This window comes from Lepisosteus oculatus, chromosome 7 (genome assembly GCF_040954835.1).
Source record: "Lepisosteus oculatus isolate fLepOcu1 chromosome 7, fLepOcu1.hap2, whole genome shotgun sequence".
NCBI lineage: Eukaryota > Metazoa > Chordata > Actinopteri > Semionotiformes > Lepisosteidae > Lepisosteus > Lepisosteus oculatus.
Window position 1 is genome coordinate 2,479,600 of NC_090702.1, and position 17,480 is coordinate 2,497,079.

General features: G+C 54.6%; 1 protein-coding gene across 2 annotated transcripts in view; it reads right to left on the bottom strand.

Moving 5' to 3' along the window:
- Positions 1 to 17,480, bottom strand: part of smc1b (structural maintenance of chromosomes 1B) — a 39,943-nt gene that overhangs the window by 7,181 nt on the left and 15,282 nt on the right. For both annotated transcript variants that reach the window (XM_069192016.1, XM_069192015.1), the window contains 8 exons: positions 17,091 to 17,298; positions 14,389 to 14,574; positions 13,372 to 13,551; positions 12,510 to 12,656; positions 7,584 to 7,721; positions 6,381 to 6,497; positions 4,690 to 4,796; positions 2,942 to 3,083 (listed from right to left, as the gene is read on the bottom strand). In XM_069192016.1, coding sequence (XP_069048117.1) covers positions 2,942 to 3,083; positions 4,690 to 4,796; positions 6,381 to 6,497; positions 7,584 to 7,721; positions 12,510 to 12,656; positions 13,372 to 13,551; positions 14,389 to 14,574; positions 17,091 to 17,298 — 1,225 coding nt within the window. The remainder of the gene's footprint in view (positions 1 to 2,941; positions 3,084 to 4,689; positions 4,797 to 6,380; positions 6,498 to 7,583; positions 7,722 to 12,509; positions 12,657 to 13,371; positions 13,552 to 14,388; positions 14,575 to 17,090; positions 17,299 to 17,480) is intronic.

The following is a 17,480-nucleotide window of genomic DNA, read 5'->3' on the forward strand; positions in this document are numbered from 1 at the left end:
AAAAATGACATTGTCATACTTCTGACACGGTGCAACAAGAAACTCTAGATAAAAATAACCTTATGAAGTCAGAACAGTAGCCGATGGGGAATGCTGAGATAAAAGGACCTCTCTCATGCGAACCACTATGCTAATCGTCACCTGCTCCTTGAACACCTCACTGAAATTAAATGCACAGCTACCCTTTCTTTGTGTATTGATAACGATCTGTTAGACACCCGCATAATAGCTCACTGCCTTCATTCTTTGGTTTTCAACCCTCAGTAGCTGTTTTTAGACATTTTCTGTTGCTTGTGTTTCCTTCCAAAAAGCCCTTTTGTATTCTGGGATGTTTTGTTTTTGTGAAGGTGAAGCATTCCCCCACACGTCACACCAGCGCCAGGCGAGACAATGCTAAAGCTGCTTTCCTTTTACTTCAACTGGCAAAGCAGAAAACCAATCTGACCTGGAAATCAAACCAAGCAAATAACTGAGGGCCAAACTATTATACACGGATGGTAGTGGCTGGTCTTAAAGGCACTGGTCTTAATACAAGTGTCGAAACGAGCCGACTTTTAGCTCCAGCGCTGCTAGGCCAGATTCAAAGAAGCCGAATCCGAGCTCTTCCACGTGCACTGACCTGTCAAAGGGCTCCCCCTAGTGGAGGACCAATGTAGAACAACTAAACTGTCACGGTATGTCACAAACAGGGGAATCTACAGGGAAGAGAGCACTGCTGCCAACAACGAGAAAATTGGAGGAAATCAAAAATGTCCTCAGTTATCTCGTGACAAGGAGACAGCAGATTATGTTGTAATTATGAGATAGCACCTTCTCGCGTACTGCATGCGATCGGGGCGACACCCCAGTTGTGGAGTCCTGAACTGTGGGAATCCTACTCCGTTGGGCCCCTCAGCGAGGCCCTTCACCCCAACTGCTTCAGGGGCGCCGTATAAATGGCCGACCCTGCGCTCTGACCCCCAGCTTCTCTCTCCCTGTCTGTGTGTCTCATGGAGAGCGAGCTGGGGTCTGCGAAAAGACACATTCCTCATGCAAGACATTGTATCTGGCCAATAAAGTGATCTCATCTCTTACAATACCCACATTGTCAATATCAGACTTACAGCAATGGAATGGATTGCACGGACAGCTCTTCCTGGTTTACAGGTAAAGTGTGACTGTCCTCACGGTTATAAAGACTGTTGTAAGAGGACCAGAGGAAGGGTCATCCAGGACAGGTATTTTAGGAACGATCTGCTCACTATACTTGACTTAGACCTGACCAAGATGGCCACTAAGAGAAACCAGCTGACCCGCAGATGGAAAGGGCTCAGTCTGAAAGACAACGAGACGCAGGTGGGTCTCATCAGGAAACAAAACATATATGCCCCGGAAACAGTGAACTGGCGCGGAAGCCAGTAGGTGAATGCGTTTTGGAGAAGATAGTGGAGTTTGGTTGGAGTGGACAAAGATTTAAGGACAACGGATTTACGGAATAAATAAAGGATAACGGATAACGGCGCGGATTTGTTGGATTTTACGAACTTTTGGAACACGGTCTGAACAAGGACAGAGAAAACGGATTGCGAACTGGTTTGGAGGATGGACGGACGGACGGATGGACGGACGGACGAAAGAAAAGGAGGAAACCTCACGAAAATAAAAGAAGAGTGTGTGGTGTGAGTACTTTCGGACTTATTACGTTTATCTATTCCCCCTGAGACACCACACTGTGTTCACAAGAGGCAGAAACTGTGACGCCTCGCTATGATTAAACCGCAGTGGAAAGCCGGACACCGTCGCGAACACTGAGCCCACGGCTCCAGCTGAGCTCTCAGCAGCTTCTAGGAGGGGACGGTGTGCTGGTGTACAACGTAACAGGTTGCTCGTACACTCAAATGACCATTGCTATCTTGCAGATACGAGGTAATTTGCTAGGTTAAGGCCTTCCTGTGTTTCGTCACGATTACTGGGCAGCTAAAGCATCAGTCATGGCAAACTGGCTTTCCCTGGCGAATCTGGCATAGGGTGAAAACACACCCATGTGGTGAAACGCAGACGCTCTAGCCAACACTAAAAAAAATCTCTCCCTCTGCTTTGCTTTATTGGAAAACCCAAATCACCGAATAAAATGGCACACTCCAAGTGTTTTTCTGAGCAACAGCCTGAGAATATTAAATCAGAACCACCGTGGACTGTTCCAAGACTTCGTACCTCGTCTCTCAATTCGGATTGTTTGCCTCCGGTTTCTGTTTGGATTTCGACCTTCCTTACTCTCATTGACCACGATCTCGCCTCTCGATTCGGATAGTTTGCTGCCGTGTCTACCGGCGACTCCTGTGGCTGGACAGGATCCATATCTCCTCATTTGTGTATCCTTGCACCATGCTCGGAAGAAGGTTCAGCACAACAGGGTCCAACATCGCCCGCCCCCCCCCCCCCCAGGAGACCGTAATACACTCCACCCGAACACCAGGAGAGACACTGCCACCAGAAGGGAGGGCGACACCGAGCCCGAGCGGACCCCCCGAACCCTGCCTGGGCGACGGGAGCTGGGCGTGGCCCCCTCTGATGCAGTCTGAACCCCTCCCCCGCAACGCACAGGTATCTACGTGCCTTTTGGAGCAAGTTTGTTTTACTTTTGGGTGTCAATATCCACATTCATGAGAGACCGGCAGGTCGAACGCACCTGAGACGGGCACAGGAACTTCTGTTGGTAAGATTTGACCTTCGCTGCAGGAAACTCTTAGTCACTGACTGCCTCCTTTACACAGAAACCTTCAAAACTATTTGCAGCTTTTAAGTACTTTCCAATTTATCACCGAGAACCTGGCTGTTCTTTTCAGAAAGGCAATGAATTAAAAGCAATGGGTAATATCCATTAATAATTTACTGCATGATGCACTGCCTCCACGATCCACGCTGCGAATATTGTGCTCTTCTCAAAAACGGACAGCCTTACTTTCTTCTGCTCGGCAATCCTGCGTTCCTCCTGGTCAATGGTCTCCTCCAGTTCCTGGATCTTCTTCCTCTGCTTCTGCAGCTGCTCCAGTTCGTAGTCCAGCTGGGTTCCGAGCCGCGTTTTCTGGGTTTCGAACTGCAGCCTAGCGGGGGACACGGACACCCGGCGGTCATTCAATTCCCGGAGGAAAACTGAAGATGACATAAGGCTTCTCCTCGTAGCTCACAACCTGCGCTTCTAGTTAAAAACGCAGACTTTCCTTTGGTTTGGTTCTCTAATGAACTGCAGTACTGTTTGGACTTTGCATGTTCTCCATTGTTTGTGTGGGTTTCCTCCCGCAGACCATAAACATGCTGGTAGGTTAAGTGGCGTCTGGGAAAACTGGCCCTGGTGTGAGAGTGTGTGTGTCTGTGTGTGTCCTGTGATGGACTGGCCCTGGTGTGAGAGTGTGTGTGTGTGTGTGTGTGTGTGTGTCCTGTGATGGACTGGCCCTGGTGTGAGTGTGTGTGTCTGTGTGTGTCCTGTGATGGACTGGCCCTGGTGTGAGTGTGTGAGTGTGTTTGTGTGTGTCCTGTGATGGACTGGCCCTGGTGTGAGTGTGTCTGTGTGTGTCCTGTGATGGACTGGCCCTGGTGTGAGTGTGTCTGTGTGTGTCCTGTGATGGACTGGCCCTGGTGAGAGTGTGTATGTGTCCTGTGATGGACTGGCCCTGGTGTGAGTGTGTTTGTGTGTGTCCTGTGATGGACTGGCCCTGGTGTGAGTGTGTTTGTGTGTGTCCTGTGATGGACTGGCCCTGGTGTGAGTGTGTTTGTGTGTGTCCTGTGATGGACTGGCCCTGGTGTGAGTGTGTTTGTGTGTGTCCTGTGATGGACTGGCCCTGGTGTGAGTGTGTTTGTGTGTGTCCTGTGATGGACTGGCCCTGGTGTGAGTGTGTTTATGTGTGTCCTGTGATGGACTTGCCCTGGTGTGAGTGTGTTTGTGTGTGTCCTGTGATGGACTGGCCCTGGTGTGAGTGTGTTTGTGTGTGTCCTGTGATGGACTGGCCCTGGTGTTAGTGTGTCTGTGTGTGTCCTGTGATGGACTGGCCCTGGTGTTAGTGTGTCTGTGTGTGTCCTGTGATGGACTGGCCCTGGTGTGAGTGTGTCTGTGTGTGTCCTGTGATGGACTGGCCCTGGTGTGAGTGTGTTTGTCTGTGTCCTGTGATGGACTGGCCCTGGTGTGAGTGTGTGTGTGTGTGTCCTGTAATGGACTGGCCCTGGTTTGAGTGTGTTTGTGTGTCTTGTAATGGACTGGCCCTGGTGCGAGAGTGTGTGTGTGTGTGTGTCTCCTGTGATGGACTGGCCCTGGTGTGAGTGTGCGTGTCTGTGTGTGTCCTCTGATGGACTGGTGTCCTGTCCAGGGTGTACCCTGCCTTGCGCTCCTTGCTTGCTGGGATAGACTCCAGCTCCCCCACGATCCTGTACTGGAAGAGGAGGTTAGAAAATGGATGAACGGATGGCTTTGTTAACTAATGTACTGCGTTATGCACGGGAATTGTAAAATGACACTTTGGCAGGTTCACGGAAAACGTCACTCATGCAAAACAAATGAGACTTCCACACATTCACAATCCACGCAATGCCACGACGGCGGCGTTATGCCTCCATCGGTCCCCAGTTTGGAGGGCTAACCCAAACGAACGAATGAGAAAGCAGGGACACCGGTCCAACAGGGTTCTGAGAACCGGCTGAAACACGGGAGGAACCTGCCGTTTCTTGTCAGTCTCCTGCTGCTGCTTGATGTGCTCATCCTCGTACTCCCGGATGTTGGCAACACCAATCTCGATGCAGAAATCGAGGAACACCGCGTCTTCAATCTAGGAGGGCAGAATACGTCACAGTATTTCAAGGCTTCTGCTCTTCCTCAAGTCCTCCTAAGCCACAAGGTGCTCTGGGAAGGGGGACGACGAATGCCCTTAGTGACATTTTTGTTCACTGTTTAACTTGCAGTTCGGGGCTGACTGCCCCCGCATCTTCCTCTGCCTCCTACACACTGTCGTGTCCTAAGGCACTCAAACGTCAGACGCTGCTAGGACCAGTAAAAAAAATCCACACACTTAAAAGTCCGTCAATCCAAACACAATCCAAGCTTAATATTACACACAACCAATATCCCCATTTCTCATGTCTGAATAGGACAATCCGCAGCCTGAGCCTCACTTTGCTCAAGTGGAGAACTGCATCCACTACAAGGAGACAAGAAGAGGTGAATTCCGCGCGAAAACACAGGAGAAGCTCAGCGTGATGGCTGTCGTGCCTACTTCGGATGTGGGAGAGAGAGTAGCCCAGTGTGTGATCTCCTGTCCCAGCCTGAGGAACAGACAGTGAGCCTGTCTCTCAATAATAATAATAATACAGTGTGTGATCTCCTGTCCCAGCCTGAGGAACAGACAGTGAGCCTGTCTCTCAATAATAATAATAGTGTGTGATCTCCTGTCACAGCCTGAGGAACAGACAGTGAGCCTGTCTCTCAATAATAATAATACAGTGTGTGATCTCCTGTCCCAGCCCGAGGAACAGACAGTGAGCCTGTCTCTCAATAATAATAATACAGTGTGTGATCTCCTGTCCCAGCCTGAGGAACAGACAGTGAGCCTGTCTCTCAATAATAATAATACAGTGTGTGATCTCCTGTCCCAGCCCGAGGAACAGTGGGCCTGTCTCCCAATAATGCTCCATATGTTTATATATGTAAATATTTTATGACATGTCTCTGTTGTTTTTATGTTTTGTTCCACGTTAGTTTAATTATTTTTGTTTGCTTTGACAACACTGATTGTACCCATCGGTCATGCTAATAAAGCCCCTTGAATTGAAGTGAATTGAGAGAGAGAGAGAGACCACAACAGAACAACCCCTCTCTCATATCTGAAGGAGTCTGAATAGCCGGAACAGTTTCTCCTTCCCGTTTTTCAACCTTTTCTCGTTCCTCATCTTGCCGAACTTGAGTCTTGCAGTTTAGTGTTCACGAAGCGGCCTGTTACAAAATCGAAAAGGCACAGAACCCTGCTTAACTGCTACATCTGTTCTCTTTCTTTTTCTTTTTCCCGTTTACAACCGTTTTTTGTGCAATATATGCCAGGGACCTGTGCAATACATTTATATCTATATCTATATTTACATCTATATTCATATTCATATGTGTGATACGATTTTTCTGTGTACTGTTCTGTTCTAGTTTGTTCTTCGTGTGTCCGGACTGTGAGTAACTCTTGTATTGTATTGTATGTATTGTACTATTATTATATAATTCGTTACACTGTGGCTGTGTTGTGTGTGTTAAGCTGCTGTTGCACTGCAATTTCCCTCACGGGATCAATAAAGTATCTATCTATCTTCACATGCCGCGATCTCGCGCTGCAGACGGAGGTAAAAGGGCTTCTCCGCATCTCCCCGCCTACCGCGTTCATCTCTTCTTGGATGCCGCTCATTCGGGCCTCCCTCTCCTCCACGCTCCCCTTCAGCATGGCCACCTCCGCCTCCAGGTTCATCAGCTCACTCTCCAGCTTCGACTTTTCCTGGAGGCCGCAGGACGAGAAGGAAGCTGAGACGGACGCAGAAGTCCAGCCACAGCTTTCGCACCCAGCAGTCTGTTACAAGGAAACTGACCAGCCTTAAGGGACGGAGGGTCAGACGTCTCGACCAGGTTTCATCTCTGTTTCCGGACGACGCGACAGAGACAGAAGGGAGGATCGTGTTTGGCAATTTGTCAAAATATCCACCCATCCTAATTTCCTAACTGCTTCCAATTCAGAGTCGTAGGCAGAGCAGGAGCCTATGGGCGCCATGCAGGGTACTCCCTGGACAAGACACCAGTCCATCAAGGACATACGCATTCACACCAGGGCCAGTCCATCACAGGACACACACACACACTCACACCAAGGCCAGTCCATCACAGGACACACACACACACACACACACACCAGGGCCAGTCCATCACAGGACACACACACACTCACACCAGGGCCAGTCCATCACAGGACACACACAGACACACACTCACACACACTCACACCAGGGCCAGTCCATCACAGGACACACACAGACACACACTCACACACACTCACACCAGGGCCAGTCCATCACAGGACACACACAGACACACACACACTCACACCAGGGCCAGTCCATCACAGGACACACACAGACACACACACTCACACCAGGGCCAGTCCATCACAGGACACACACAGACACACACACTCACACCAGGGCCAGTCCATCACAGGACACACGCAGACACACACACACTCACACCAGGGCCAGTCCATCACAGGACACACGCAGACACACACACACTCACACCAGGGCCAGTCCATCACAGGACACACACAGACACACACACACTCACACCAGGGCCAGTCCATCACAGGACACACACAGACACACTCACACCAGGGCCAGTCCATCACAGGACGCACACAGACACTCACACTCACACCAGGGCCAGTCCATCACAGGACACACACAGACACTCACACTCACACCAGGGCCAGTCCATCACAACTCACACTCTCACACACTCTCACACACTCTCACACACTCTCACACACTCTCACACACTCTGTGCCCTTCACAGTTGCCGGCGGGACACTGTTTACCACATTGCACTGGGCCAGGTTCCTCTTCCTGATGGAGTCCAGCTCGCTGAGGGTGTACTTGAGCCGGGTCTGGACCCCCTGAGCCTGGGCCGCCACCTGCTTCAGATCCGCCTCCTTCCTCCTCACCTTCATCAGCTCCTGCACGGCACAGGCAGACGTAGAGTCGCAGACTTTTAAGGGCACTGAGTCCAGGTAGACACCAATACTGCCTGACCTCAGTGGCACTACACACCTTGAGTATTAAACATGAATTAAATATGGATCCTTACACAGGAAACTGAAGTGAAAGAATTATGCCAGCAGCGACAGGTATCACTCATTCGGGGATCAGATCATAGACAGGGTTTTCACCCGTCTATCTCATTGACCTTGTCTAGTCTGATGAATCATAGTCCTTCTCATGTTCCTAGACAAGAGATCCCCTCGGCCCATCTAGACTGTTGGCTAATGAGTAGTTAATTGACTGGAGGAGCTCACCCAGCTGTGTCTTGAGAACAGCCAGGGTGTCGGCTTCAACCACAGGGCTGGACAGCTTGTTCCCCACCCCCACCAACCTCTGTGTACAGAAGAGCCTCCTGTCCTGACTGGAGGAGCTCACCCAGCTGCGTCTGGAGAACAGCCAGGGTATCTGCTTCAACCACAGGGCTGGGCAGCTTGTTCCCCACCCCCACCACCCTCTGTGTACAGAAGAGCCTCCTGTCCTGACTGGAGGAGCTCACCCAGCTGTGTCTGGAGAACAGCCAGGGTGTCGGCTTCAACCACAGGGCTGGACAGCTTGTTCCCCACCCCCACCAGAGGAGACACACCTCCTCTCCTCAGTTTTAAACACGCTTCCAAGAAACTAGCTTGACATCTGATATCTAAATCAGCGGAAGTATCTCTTTCCAAGAGCGGTAAAGGTGAGATAATTGCGGCTTTCCCCTTTGATGAGGTCCCGCCCCCACCCTACGGCTGTTCCTGGAAAGAAAACATTACATTATAACAGCGAAAAGGCAATACATTTCGGTCTTCACAAAACGGCCCGTTACAATCGAAAAGCACAGAAATCTGTCCAACGTGCTGCAATCTCACAGAGTCTAAAGGCTTCTTATTTTTCCTTTTACCACATTCATCTCTTCCTGGTGTCACGATTATAGTCCCCCCTCCTTAAGGGTGCTCCAGCCCTTTCACTTTATTCTGCGCACCTGATTCCTATTCCCAGCCCACCTTAAAAGCCAGGCGCTGACACTCATCCGGGCTCTGCATCTGATTTCCGTATCGTGCGAGTCCGGGACCTGGAAGCGCCTGGTCCCGTTAAGGTTTTAACCTCTGTTCCCGTTCCTGTTCCCTGTCCGCCGGTTCGGACCCAGCCTCTGGTTTTAATTCCGTGTTTTGATGGATCTCCTGGTTTTGGACTTACCCATTTGTTTGGATACTCTCTAAGGATTACTCTTTTGGATTGTTCGCCTCGGCCACACCTCCCCCGTGCACCAGCACACCTTGGACACGCCCCCCTGTCTTCAGCCCCGTATTCCTGCATGACGTTTCCCCAGTGTTTCCCCACTTCTTCGGATTGTGTCGTCCGCATAGGGTCCGGAAAGAACTGTTCGTTACACCTGGGTGCTGCTCATTCGGGCCACTGAAGCGACCGATAAGATGGGAGCACGTTTCCATCTTCCATCCTCTTTAAAAAGAGCTCAGAGACCCTGGACGGGCTCGAACCAGCAGCCTTTCGGCCAACAGCCGAAATGCGTTACCCGACGGCGCGACACAGGCCTGGAAGCGAGCCCGTCGATGAGTAGCTGACAAGCCTAGAAAGTTGATGAGACTCCTCGGCGGTATCTCAGTTTAGCATCTTCCTGTCGCACATCTGGAGCCACCTGGGGAGGTGACCTCGAATCACACCCAGTTAGAAACCAGTGAGCTTCTCCCACGCGGGGCAGGGGTGTTCCGCTCTGTTACGGGGGCGTGTATTTAGATTTAAGAAGTTCCCAAGACAGATTCATTGGGAAAGGTGAGAGTATTGACCAAAATGGGGGTCGAAAGTCGGAATCCACAAACCACAGTCAGAAGTCAAGCCAGGGTGCTCGGGTAGCACAGACAGGGGAGAAACACAAATGGCGAGATCCACAAGTGGTAGTCGAGAAGCCGAGCCAAGGGGATCGGGTACCGAAAACGGGGGAGAAACACCAACGCCGAAACCCGGGAGCTGACATCCACAAATCGGAGTCGGGAGAAGGTAAGGCAGAAACCGAAGGTGTGGTGCTATCAGGTGCAGTGACTGGTGGGGTGTCCGGGAGAGAGGTGACAGTGGGGTGTCTGGGAGAGAGGTGACAGGTGGGGTGTCTGGGAGAGAGGTGACAGGTGGGGTGTCTGGGAGAGAGGTGACAGGTGGGGTGTCTGGGAGAGAGGTGACAGGTGGGGTGTCTGGGAGAGAGGTGACAGGTGGGGTGTCTGGGAGAGAGGTGACTGGTGGGGAGAGAGGTGACTGGTGGGGTGTCCGGGAGAGAGGTGACAGTGGGGTGTCCGGGAGAGAGGTGACAGTGGGGTGTCTGGGAGAGAGGTGACTGGTGGGGTGTCTGGGAGAGAGGTGACTGGTGGGAGAGAGGTGACTGGTGGGGAGAGAGGTGACAGTGGGGTGTCTGGGAGAGAGGTGACTGGTGGGGAGAGAGGTGACTGGTGGGGTGTCCGGGAGAGAGGTGACTGGTGGGAGAGAGGTGACTGGTGGGGACAGAGGTGACTGGTGGGGACAGAGGTGACTGGTGGGGTGTCCGGGAGAGAGGTGACTGGTGGGAGAGAGGTGACTGGTGGGAGAGAGGTGACTGGTGGGGAGAGAGGTGACAGTGGGGTGTCTGGGAGAGAGGTGACTGGTGGGGAGAGAGGTGACTGGTGGGGTGTCCGGGAGAGAGGTGACTGGTGGGAGAGAGGTGACTGGTGGGGACAGAGGTGACTGGTGGGGACAGAGGTGACTGGTGGGGACAGAGGTGACTGGTGGGGTGTCCGGGAGAGAGGTTACTGGTGGGGAGAGAGGTGACTGGTGGGGTGTCTGGGAGAGAGGTGACTGGTGGGGTGTCTGGGACAGAGGTGACTGGTGGGGAGAGAGGTGACTGGTGGGGTGTCTGGGACAGAGGTGACTGGTGGGGTGTCTGGGACAGAGGTGACTGGGGTGTCTGGGAGAGAGGTGACTGGTGGGGAGAGAGGTGACTGGTGGGGAGAGAGGTGACTGGTGGGGTGTCCGGGAGAGAGGTGACTGGTGGGGAGAGAGGTGACAGTGGGGTGTCTGGGAGAGAGGTGACTGGTGGGGAGAGAGGAGACTGGTGGGGAGAGAGGTGACAGTGGGGTGTCCAGGAGAGAGGTGACTGGTGGGGTGTCCGGGAGAGAGGTGACTGGTGGGGTGTCCGGGAGAGAGGTGACTGGTGGGGTGTCCGGGAGAGAGGTGACTGGTGGGGAGAGAGGTGACTGGTGGGGTGTCCGGGAGAGAGGTGACTGGTGGGGAGAGAGGTGACAGTGGGGTGTCTGGGAGAGAGGTGACTGGTGGGGAGAGAGGAGACTGGTGGGGAGAGAGGTGACAGTGGGGTGTCCAGGAGAGAGGTGACTGGTGGGGTGTCTGGGAGAGAGGTGACTGGTGGGGTGTCTGGGAGAGAGGTGACTGGTGGGAGAGAGGTGACTGGTGGGGAGAGAGGTGACTGGTGGGGTGTCCAGGAGAGAGGTGACAGTGGGGTGTCTGGGAGAGAGGTGACTGGTGGGGTGTCCGGGAGAGAGGTGACTGGTGGGAGAGAGGTGACTGGTGGGGTGTCCGGGAGAGAGGTGACTGGTGGGGAGAGAGGTGACTGGTGGGGAGAGAGGTGACTGGTGGGGAGAGAGGTGACTGGTGGGGTGTCCGGGAGAGAGGTGACAGTGGGGTGTCCGGGAGAGAGGTGACTGGTGGGGTGTCCGGGAGAGAGGTGACTGGTGGGGTGTCCGGGAGAGAGGTGACTGGTGGGGTGTCTGGGAGAGAGGTGACTGGTGGGGAGAGAGGTGACTGGTGGGGTGTATGGGAGAGAGGTGACTGGTGGGAGAGAGGTGACTGGTGGGGTGTATGGGAGAGAGGTGACTGGTGGGGAGAGAGGTGACTGGTGGGGTGTATGGGAGAGAGGTGACTGGTGGGAGAGAGGTGACTGGTGGGGAGAGAGGTGACTGGTGAGGTGTATGGGAGAGAGGTGACTGGTGGGGTGTCCGGGAGAGAGGTGACTGGTGGGGTGTCTGGGAGAGAGGTGACTGGTGGGGTGTCTGGGAGAGAGGTGACTGGTGGGGTGTCCGGGAGAGAGGTGACAGTGGGGTGTCTGGGAGAGAGGTGACTGGTGGGGAGAGAGGTGACAGTGGGGTGTCTGGGAGAGAGGTGACTGGTGGGGTGTCTGGGAGAGAGGTGACTGGTGGGGTGTCCGGGAGAGAGGTGACAGTGGGGTGTCTGGGAGAGAGGTGACTGGTGGGGAGAGAGGTGACTGGTGGGGTGTCCGGGAGAGAGGTGACTGGTGGGGAGAGAGGTGACAGTGGGGTGTCCGAGAGAGAGGTGACTGGTGGGGTGTCTGGGAGAGAGGTGACTGGTGGGGTGTCCGGGAGAGAGGTGACTGGTGGGGTGTCTGGGAGAGAGGTGACTGGTGGGGTGTTTGGGAGAGAGGTGACTGGTGGGGAGAGAGGTGACTGGTGGGGTGTCCGGGAGAGAGGTGACAGTGGGGTGTCTGGGAGAGAGGTGACTGGTGGGGTGTCCGGGAGAGAGGTGACTGGTGGGGAGAGAGGTGACTGGTGGGAGAGAGGTGACTGGTGGGGAGAGAGGTGACTGGTGGGGTGTCCGGGAGAGAGGTGACTGGTGGGGTGTCCGGGAGAGAGGTGACTGGTGGGGTGTCCGGGAGAGAGGTGACTGGTGGGGTGTCCGGGAGAGAGGTGACTGGTGGGGTGTCCGGGACTCACCTGCAGCTCGCGCGTCAGCCGGTCCCGCTGCTCCTTCAGCCCGTCCATCTCCTTCTCGTCCCAGCACCGCGCCCTGCTGCGGAGGTCGCTGGAGCCCCCCGAGATCACCCCGGACTTCAGGAAGAGCGTCCCATCGAGGGCGACGGTCTGCGCGAAAGCAGGGCGAGGTCGGTAAAAGCTGTTCCGATAACCACACACGCTGTTTATTAACTCTTTCAGCTATTCCAATAACCACACACACACACTGTTTATAACCCAGTATCGTCCCTGGGTTAAGCCGAAGAAGAATGATGAAGGGTCTCAGAAATAAAGCCTTGTTTTATGGAGTTCACGTGTCTTCCAGGCATCACAACATACCTGAACAGCGATTGTTCTGCGGGCCAATCACACCGATTTCCCACCTCCTTACACACGTTCGTAAGGGCCGAGGAATGGGGCAGGCTTCTACGATGACAAACCTGATTTCCCTGCGCCCCTTCTCTTCCAATTCAGGGTGACGGACGAGCCGGAGCCCATCCCAGCAAGCAACGGGCACAAGGCAAGGGACACCCTGGACGGGACGCCAGTCCATCACAGGGCACACACACACAACCTCACGCCAAGGCCAATCTTCCCAGAATCCAACAGCTACTAACCTACGCGGGACCGCGGGAGGAAACCAGAGCACTCGGAGGAAGCCCACAAAACCTGCGCAAACACGGGGAGAACACGCAAACGCCACACAGACACCACCCCAGGTGCTGGACCCAGGGCAACATACCTGAACAAGTTTCACACTTCTGTCTAGAGACGGGCACTCCTAAAAACAAAGGGAGTTCGACTTCTGTTTAAAAAAACCCTCCAAGGGGTGCGCGGCGCTTACTTTCAAGCGCTCGGGGCCCCCGAACGCGATCTGGCGGGCCTCCTTCAGGGTCTCGCAGACGAGCCCGTTCCCGCAGACGAACTGCACCGCCCTCTTCAGCGGCGGCGAGGCGCTCTGCACCACGTCGACCGCCATCTTGGCCCCCTTCACCTCCCTCAGCCGCTCGTTCAGGGGCCTCACCTGCGCGGGAGGAAAGGAAGAGGGAATGATGGGGGGTGGGGGGGCCGGCCTTTCACCTCGCCCTGCGTCGAGCCGGGGGAAAAGAAAAGAATGTACGGCCTGCCTGTCAGAAAGCCGGCGCAGCCTAGTTCAGTCAGCCTCACTGATCATCCCTGACATCAGTTCCTCACCTACAAGAGCCACGAGTACTGTACGTCCCCTTCTCTCCCTCACTCCCTTTTAAATCCCTCCCCCCACCTCTACAGCTGCCCCGCGGTCACTCCTCACTCTGCAGGGGTGGGGGTCCCAGCCTCCTCGCCCTGCGGCCATGAAGACGGCCCCCCCCCCCCAGCACCCCGCCGATCGGGTCGAGGCCGTCACTCCTAGCGAAGAAGCAAGGACGGGAATCATTCTGTAAAGCCCGCAGTGCCGACGCAGTTAACGGACGCAGGTCAGAAAAGATGTGAACCGGGACCGTGACCGGTACTACCGAGGCCAAAATCGCTAGACGAGAGCCGAAGTCGAGGACGGGTTCCGCATTCCAAGGCCGCTCGTCATATTAGAGAGAGCAAGAGAGAAAATGGGAGGCCGGGCGTTCCCAAGGAGCTACCCATACCGGGGAGGTATTTAAATACCTGGGAGAGGGTTTAAGTATGTCTGGGTGTGGAGGGTGCAGTAACCAGCGAGCCGCCCTGATCCGTTCACGGATCTGTTCGGAGGCGTTTACGGGGATCGCCCCCCTCCTCAGGCTGGCGCTTGACTGGGGCGAGACCGTGTGTGTGTGTGTGTGTGTGTGTGTGTGTGTGTGGGGGACCCCGATTCGCAGCGGGCGAGACGCACCCCCCCCCCCCCCCTTACGTCGAGGTAGTCGAGAGCGAGGAAGGTCTCCGGCTCGGCCCTCTCCTCCTTGAGGAACGAGATGCAGGCCCGCGCGACCCGCTCCGTCGTCACCACGATGGCGCTCAGGTACTTGCCGAAGAGTTTGGTCACGGCCAGCTGGTACTTCTTGTGGATGGGGTGGCAGAGGTCGAACAGCCGGCCGAACTGTCGCGAGAGAGGGAGACGGAGCTGAGCTCCCGGGGCGAAGGCCCCCCCCCCCCCCCCACCGCGCCCTTGCGACAGCTTGCCGCGGGGAAACACTGATCCGGACGCCGACGTCCGGCGACGTCGCCCGGCCCAGTGGCGCGGCACGCCGCGGCGGCGCCTCGCGGTGGGTGCAGGCGGCTCTGGCCCCGGGCACCCTCTGCACGTGGAGTCTGCACGTCTGAGCCGTGGGTCATTTGGGTTCCTGACCAAGTGGTCTCCTTCCGCGGTCCCGAGACATGCCACCTGGGTTAATCGGGGGGGGGTCTCTAAATTAGGGTTCCCACCGGTGCCTGTGCGCAAAGCGAAAGGGACTGGCGACCATTCTGGGATGTAAACTTCTCTCCTTCGTTCGGACAAAAACCTCGATATCTTAAGAGCCCAGAAACTGGGCTGCGTGCGCACACTCCTCGTCAACGGTGAGTGCCACACAAGCAGTGCCAATTTTGGGGTTTATGGCTTCAGGTTAATTTCCGCTTAATTATTTTTGTGATCATCCCTATTAAAGGCTGTCATTCATTCCGATTCCGCAGTTTACAGTTTTTGGTTACTGTTTTATACAGAGAATTGACAAGCACTTAAGGCACTGCCTAAGGTGACAAAAAAGGAACTGCCAAGAAGCACTTAAGAGGCTAGCAACAAGGCTCCAACGGTTCTCGTCTCTTTAGCATAAATGGATCACGACGTGGCTCAAGCTCAATTTATTTTATTTATTTTTTACGGTGGATACCGGAGGAGATAAATGCCATAATTGTTTTGTGGAGCTTCTTAAGTTTTTGTCGTACTCGGACAACACAATTTCAAATGCCCACGTGCTTGAGCGTTCAATAAGAAACCACAATCAAAAAGATCTGCAGCTTCTGCTGTTGAAACAACAGCGCCGTCAACAAAAGCAAGGCCTCTTTTATTTATTTTATTGGGGGGCGAAAACCACCGTGTAGCAATAAGATAACAACGGTCACACCTAGCCACGCGCTGCCTATTCAAAATGCAAACACTGTAGAAATTCAAAGCGAGTCGAAAACCCTTTCAAACGGCGTACCGCAGTGAAGATGAGGACGTCTTTGTGACCCACGCGCCCCCTCCTGCGGCTCGCTCCCATCTCCCACCGACACCGCCAGGAGCTGCTTCCTTCAACAGACTCCTTTGCAAGTCCACCCAGGGTCACACCACAGGTAGGCTGGCTTAGTTTAAACACTCCCACAGGGGGAAAAAACTTCACCACACAAGAATAAGATCCACCCCCCCCACCCGTGGCAAATAAGGTTTATGTTTAGTACCACCATCCACGGTCTCCTCTATATATTGTAATTGTGTCTTATCTTGCGTATTCTGATTATTTATTGTTGTATTCTTCTTATTTATTGCTATTGTCATCCTGTAAAGCGCTTTGAGAAGCCACCTTTAAAGGCGCTATATAAAATAAAGTTTATTATTAGTATTATTATTATCATCATCTTACAGGGCGTCCTGTCTACAGCGATTGTTCTGCGGGCCAATCACACTGATTTCCCAGCTCCTTACGCACGTTCGTAAGGGCCGAGGAATGGGGCAGGCTTATACTATGACAAACCTGATTTCCCCTCGCCCCTTCTCTTCCAATTCAGGGTGACGGACGAGCCAGAGCCCATCCCAGCAAGCAACGGGCACAAGGCAGGGGACACCCTGGACGGGACGCCAGTCCATCACAGGGCACACACACACACACAACCTCACGCCAAGGCCAATCTTCCCAGAATCCAACAGCTACTAACCTACCAGCATGTCTTTGGGCCGCGGGAGGAAACCAGAGCACTCGGGAGGAAACCCACGAAACCTGCGCAAACACGGGGAGAACACGCAAACTCCACACAGACAGCACCTCCAGGTGCCGGACCCAGGGCCCCCAGCACTGCCAGGCAGCAATGCTGACCACTGCGCCAGCGCGCCATACCGAACGCGGTTCAGTCATCACAAAATGCTTGAAGTTCACTAACCCCGACAGCCTTCATTTAAGCAGGCTGTCGATAGCGACGTCTTAGAAAGCCGCACAAGCCAGAAGCCCAGACTCTGTAGGCTGTGTGCTCAATGCCCCTCTGTTACAGCAGTGTGCTGCTTTGGGTCTCGATGGCCGATTATGCACCCAATCACACAACTGCCAAAGAAAAACACACAGGGGGTACCTGGCAATCTACCGGACAGTAACCAAATGCAGTCCCGGCCCCCCGAGCACGGCTGAGTATTAAATGCTAGTTGCGTTCAGTGTGGATCACTCCCCTCTTAAATGACATTATCGATCGGCGTTTGGGGAGCGAGCCGAAGGGATGTTGGGGAACTCCTGGGGGCTCCTCAGCTACGGAACGGAAAGCTGAACAAAAAAAAAACAAGGAACCCCAAAAACAGTAAGCCGGAGTGAAAGCAGGGCCCAGGACACCCTGGACGTCGGCCGGCCCCGGCCCGCGCCGCTCCAGGAAGCCCAGTCGGGAAGCGGGAGGTACCACGTCCTCGGGGAAGCGCCTCTTCAGGGTCTCCAGCGTCTCCGCTCGGCGCTGCTGCCGCCGGCTCTCGTGGCGGTCCGCGCGGGCCTCCCGCAGCTCCGCCAGCACGCCCGCCAGCTCCCGGCCGGCCTCCTCGGCGCGCGCCCGGGACCGCCCCAGCTCCTGCTGCAGGCTCTCCTCCTGCTGCCGGTGCTCGGCCAGGGCTGCGCTGCGGGTCACAGGTCACAGGTCACAGGTCACAGGTCACAGGTCACAGGTCACAGGCACGCGCGTGTGTGTGTGTGTGTGCCTGTGTTGGTACGCAGGGCTGGCAGGATCCCCCCACTCCACACCAGACCCTGCCGCTGACCGGGGGGGGGGGTCAGTCCTGAGTGCTTAAAGAGGAACTGC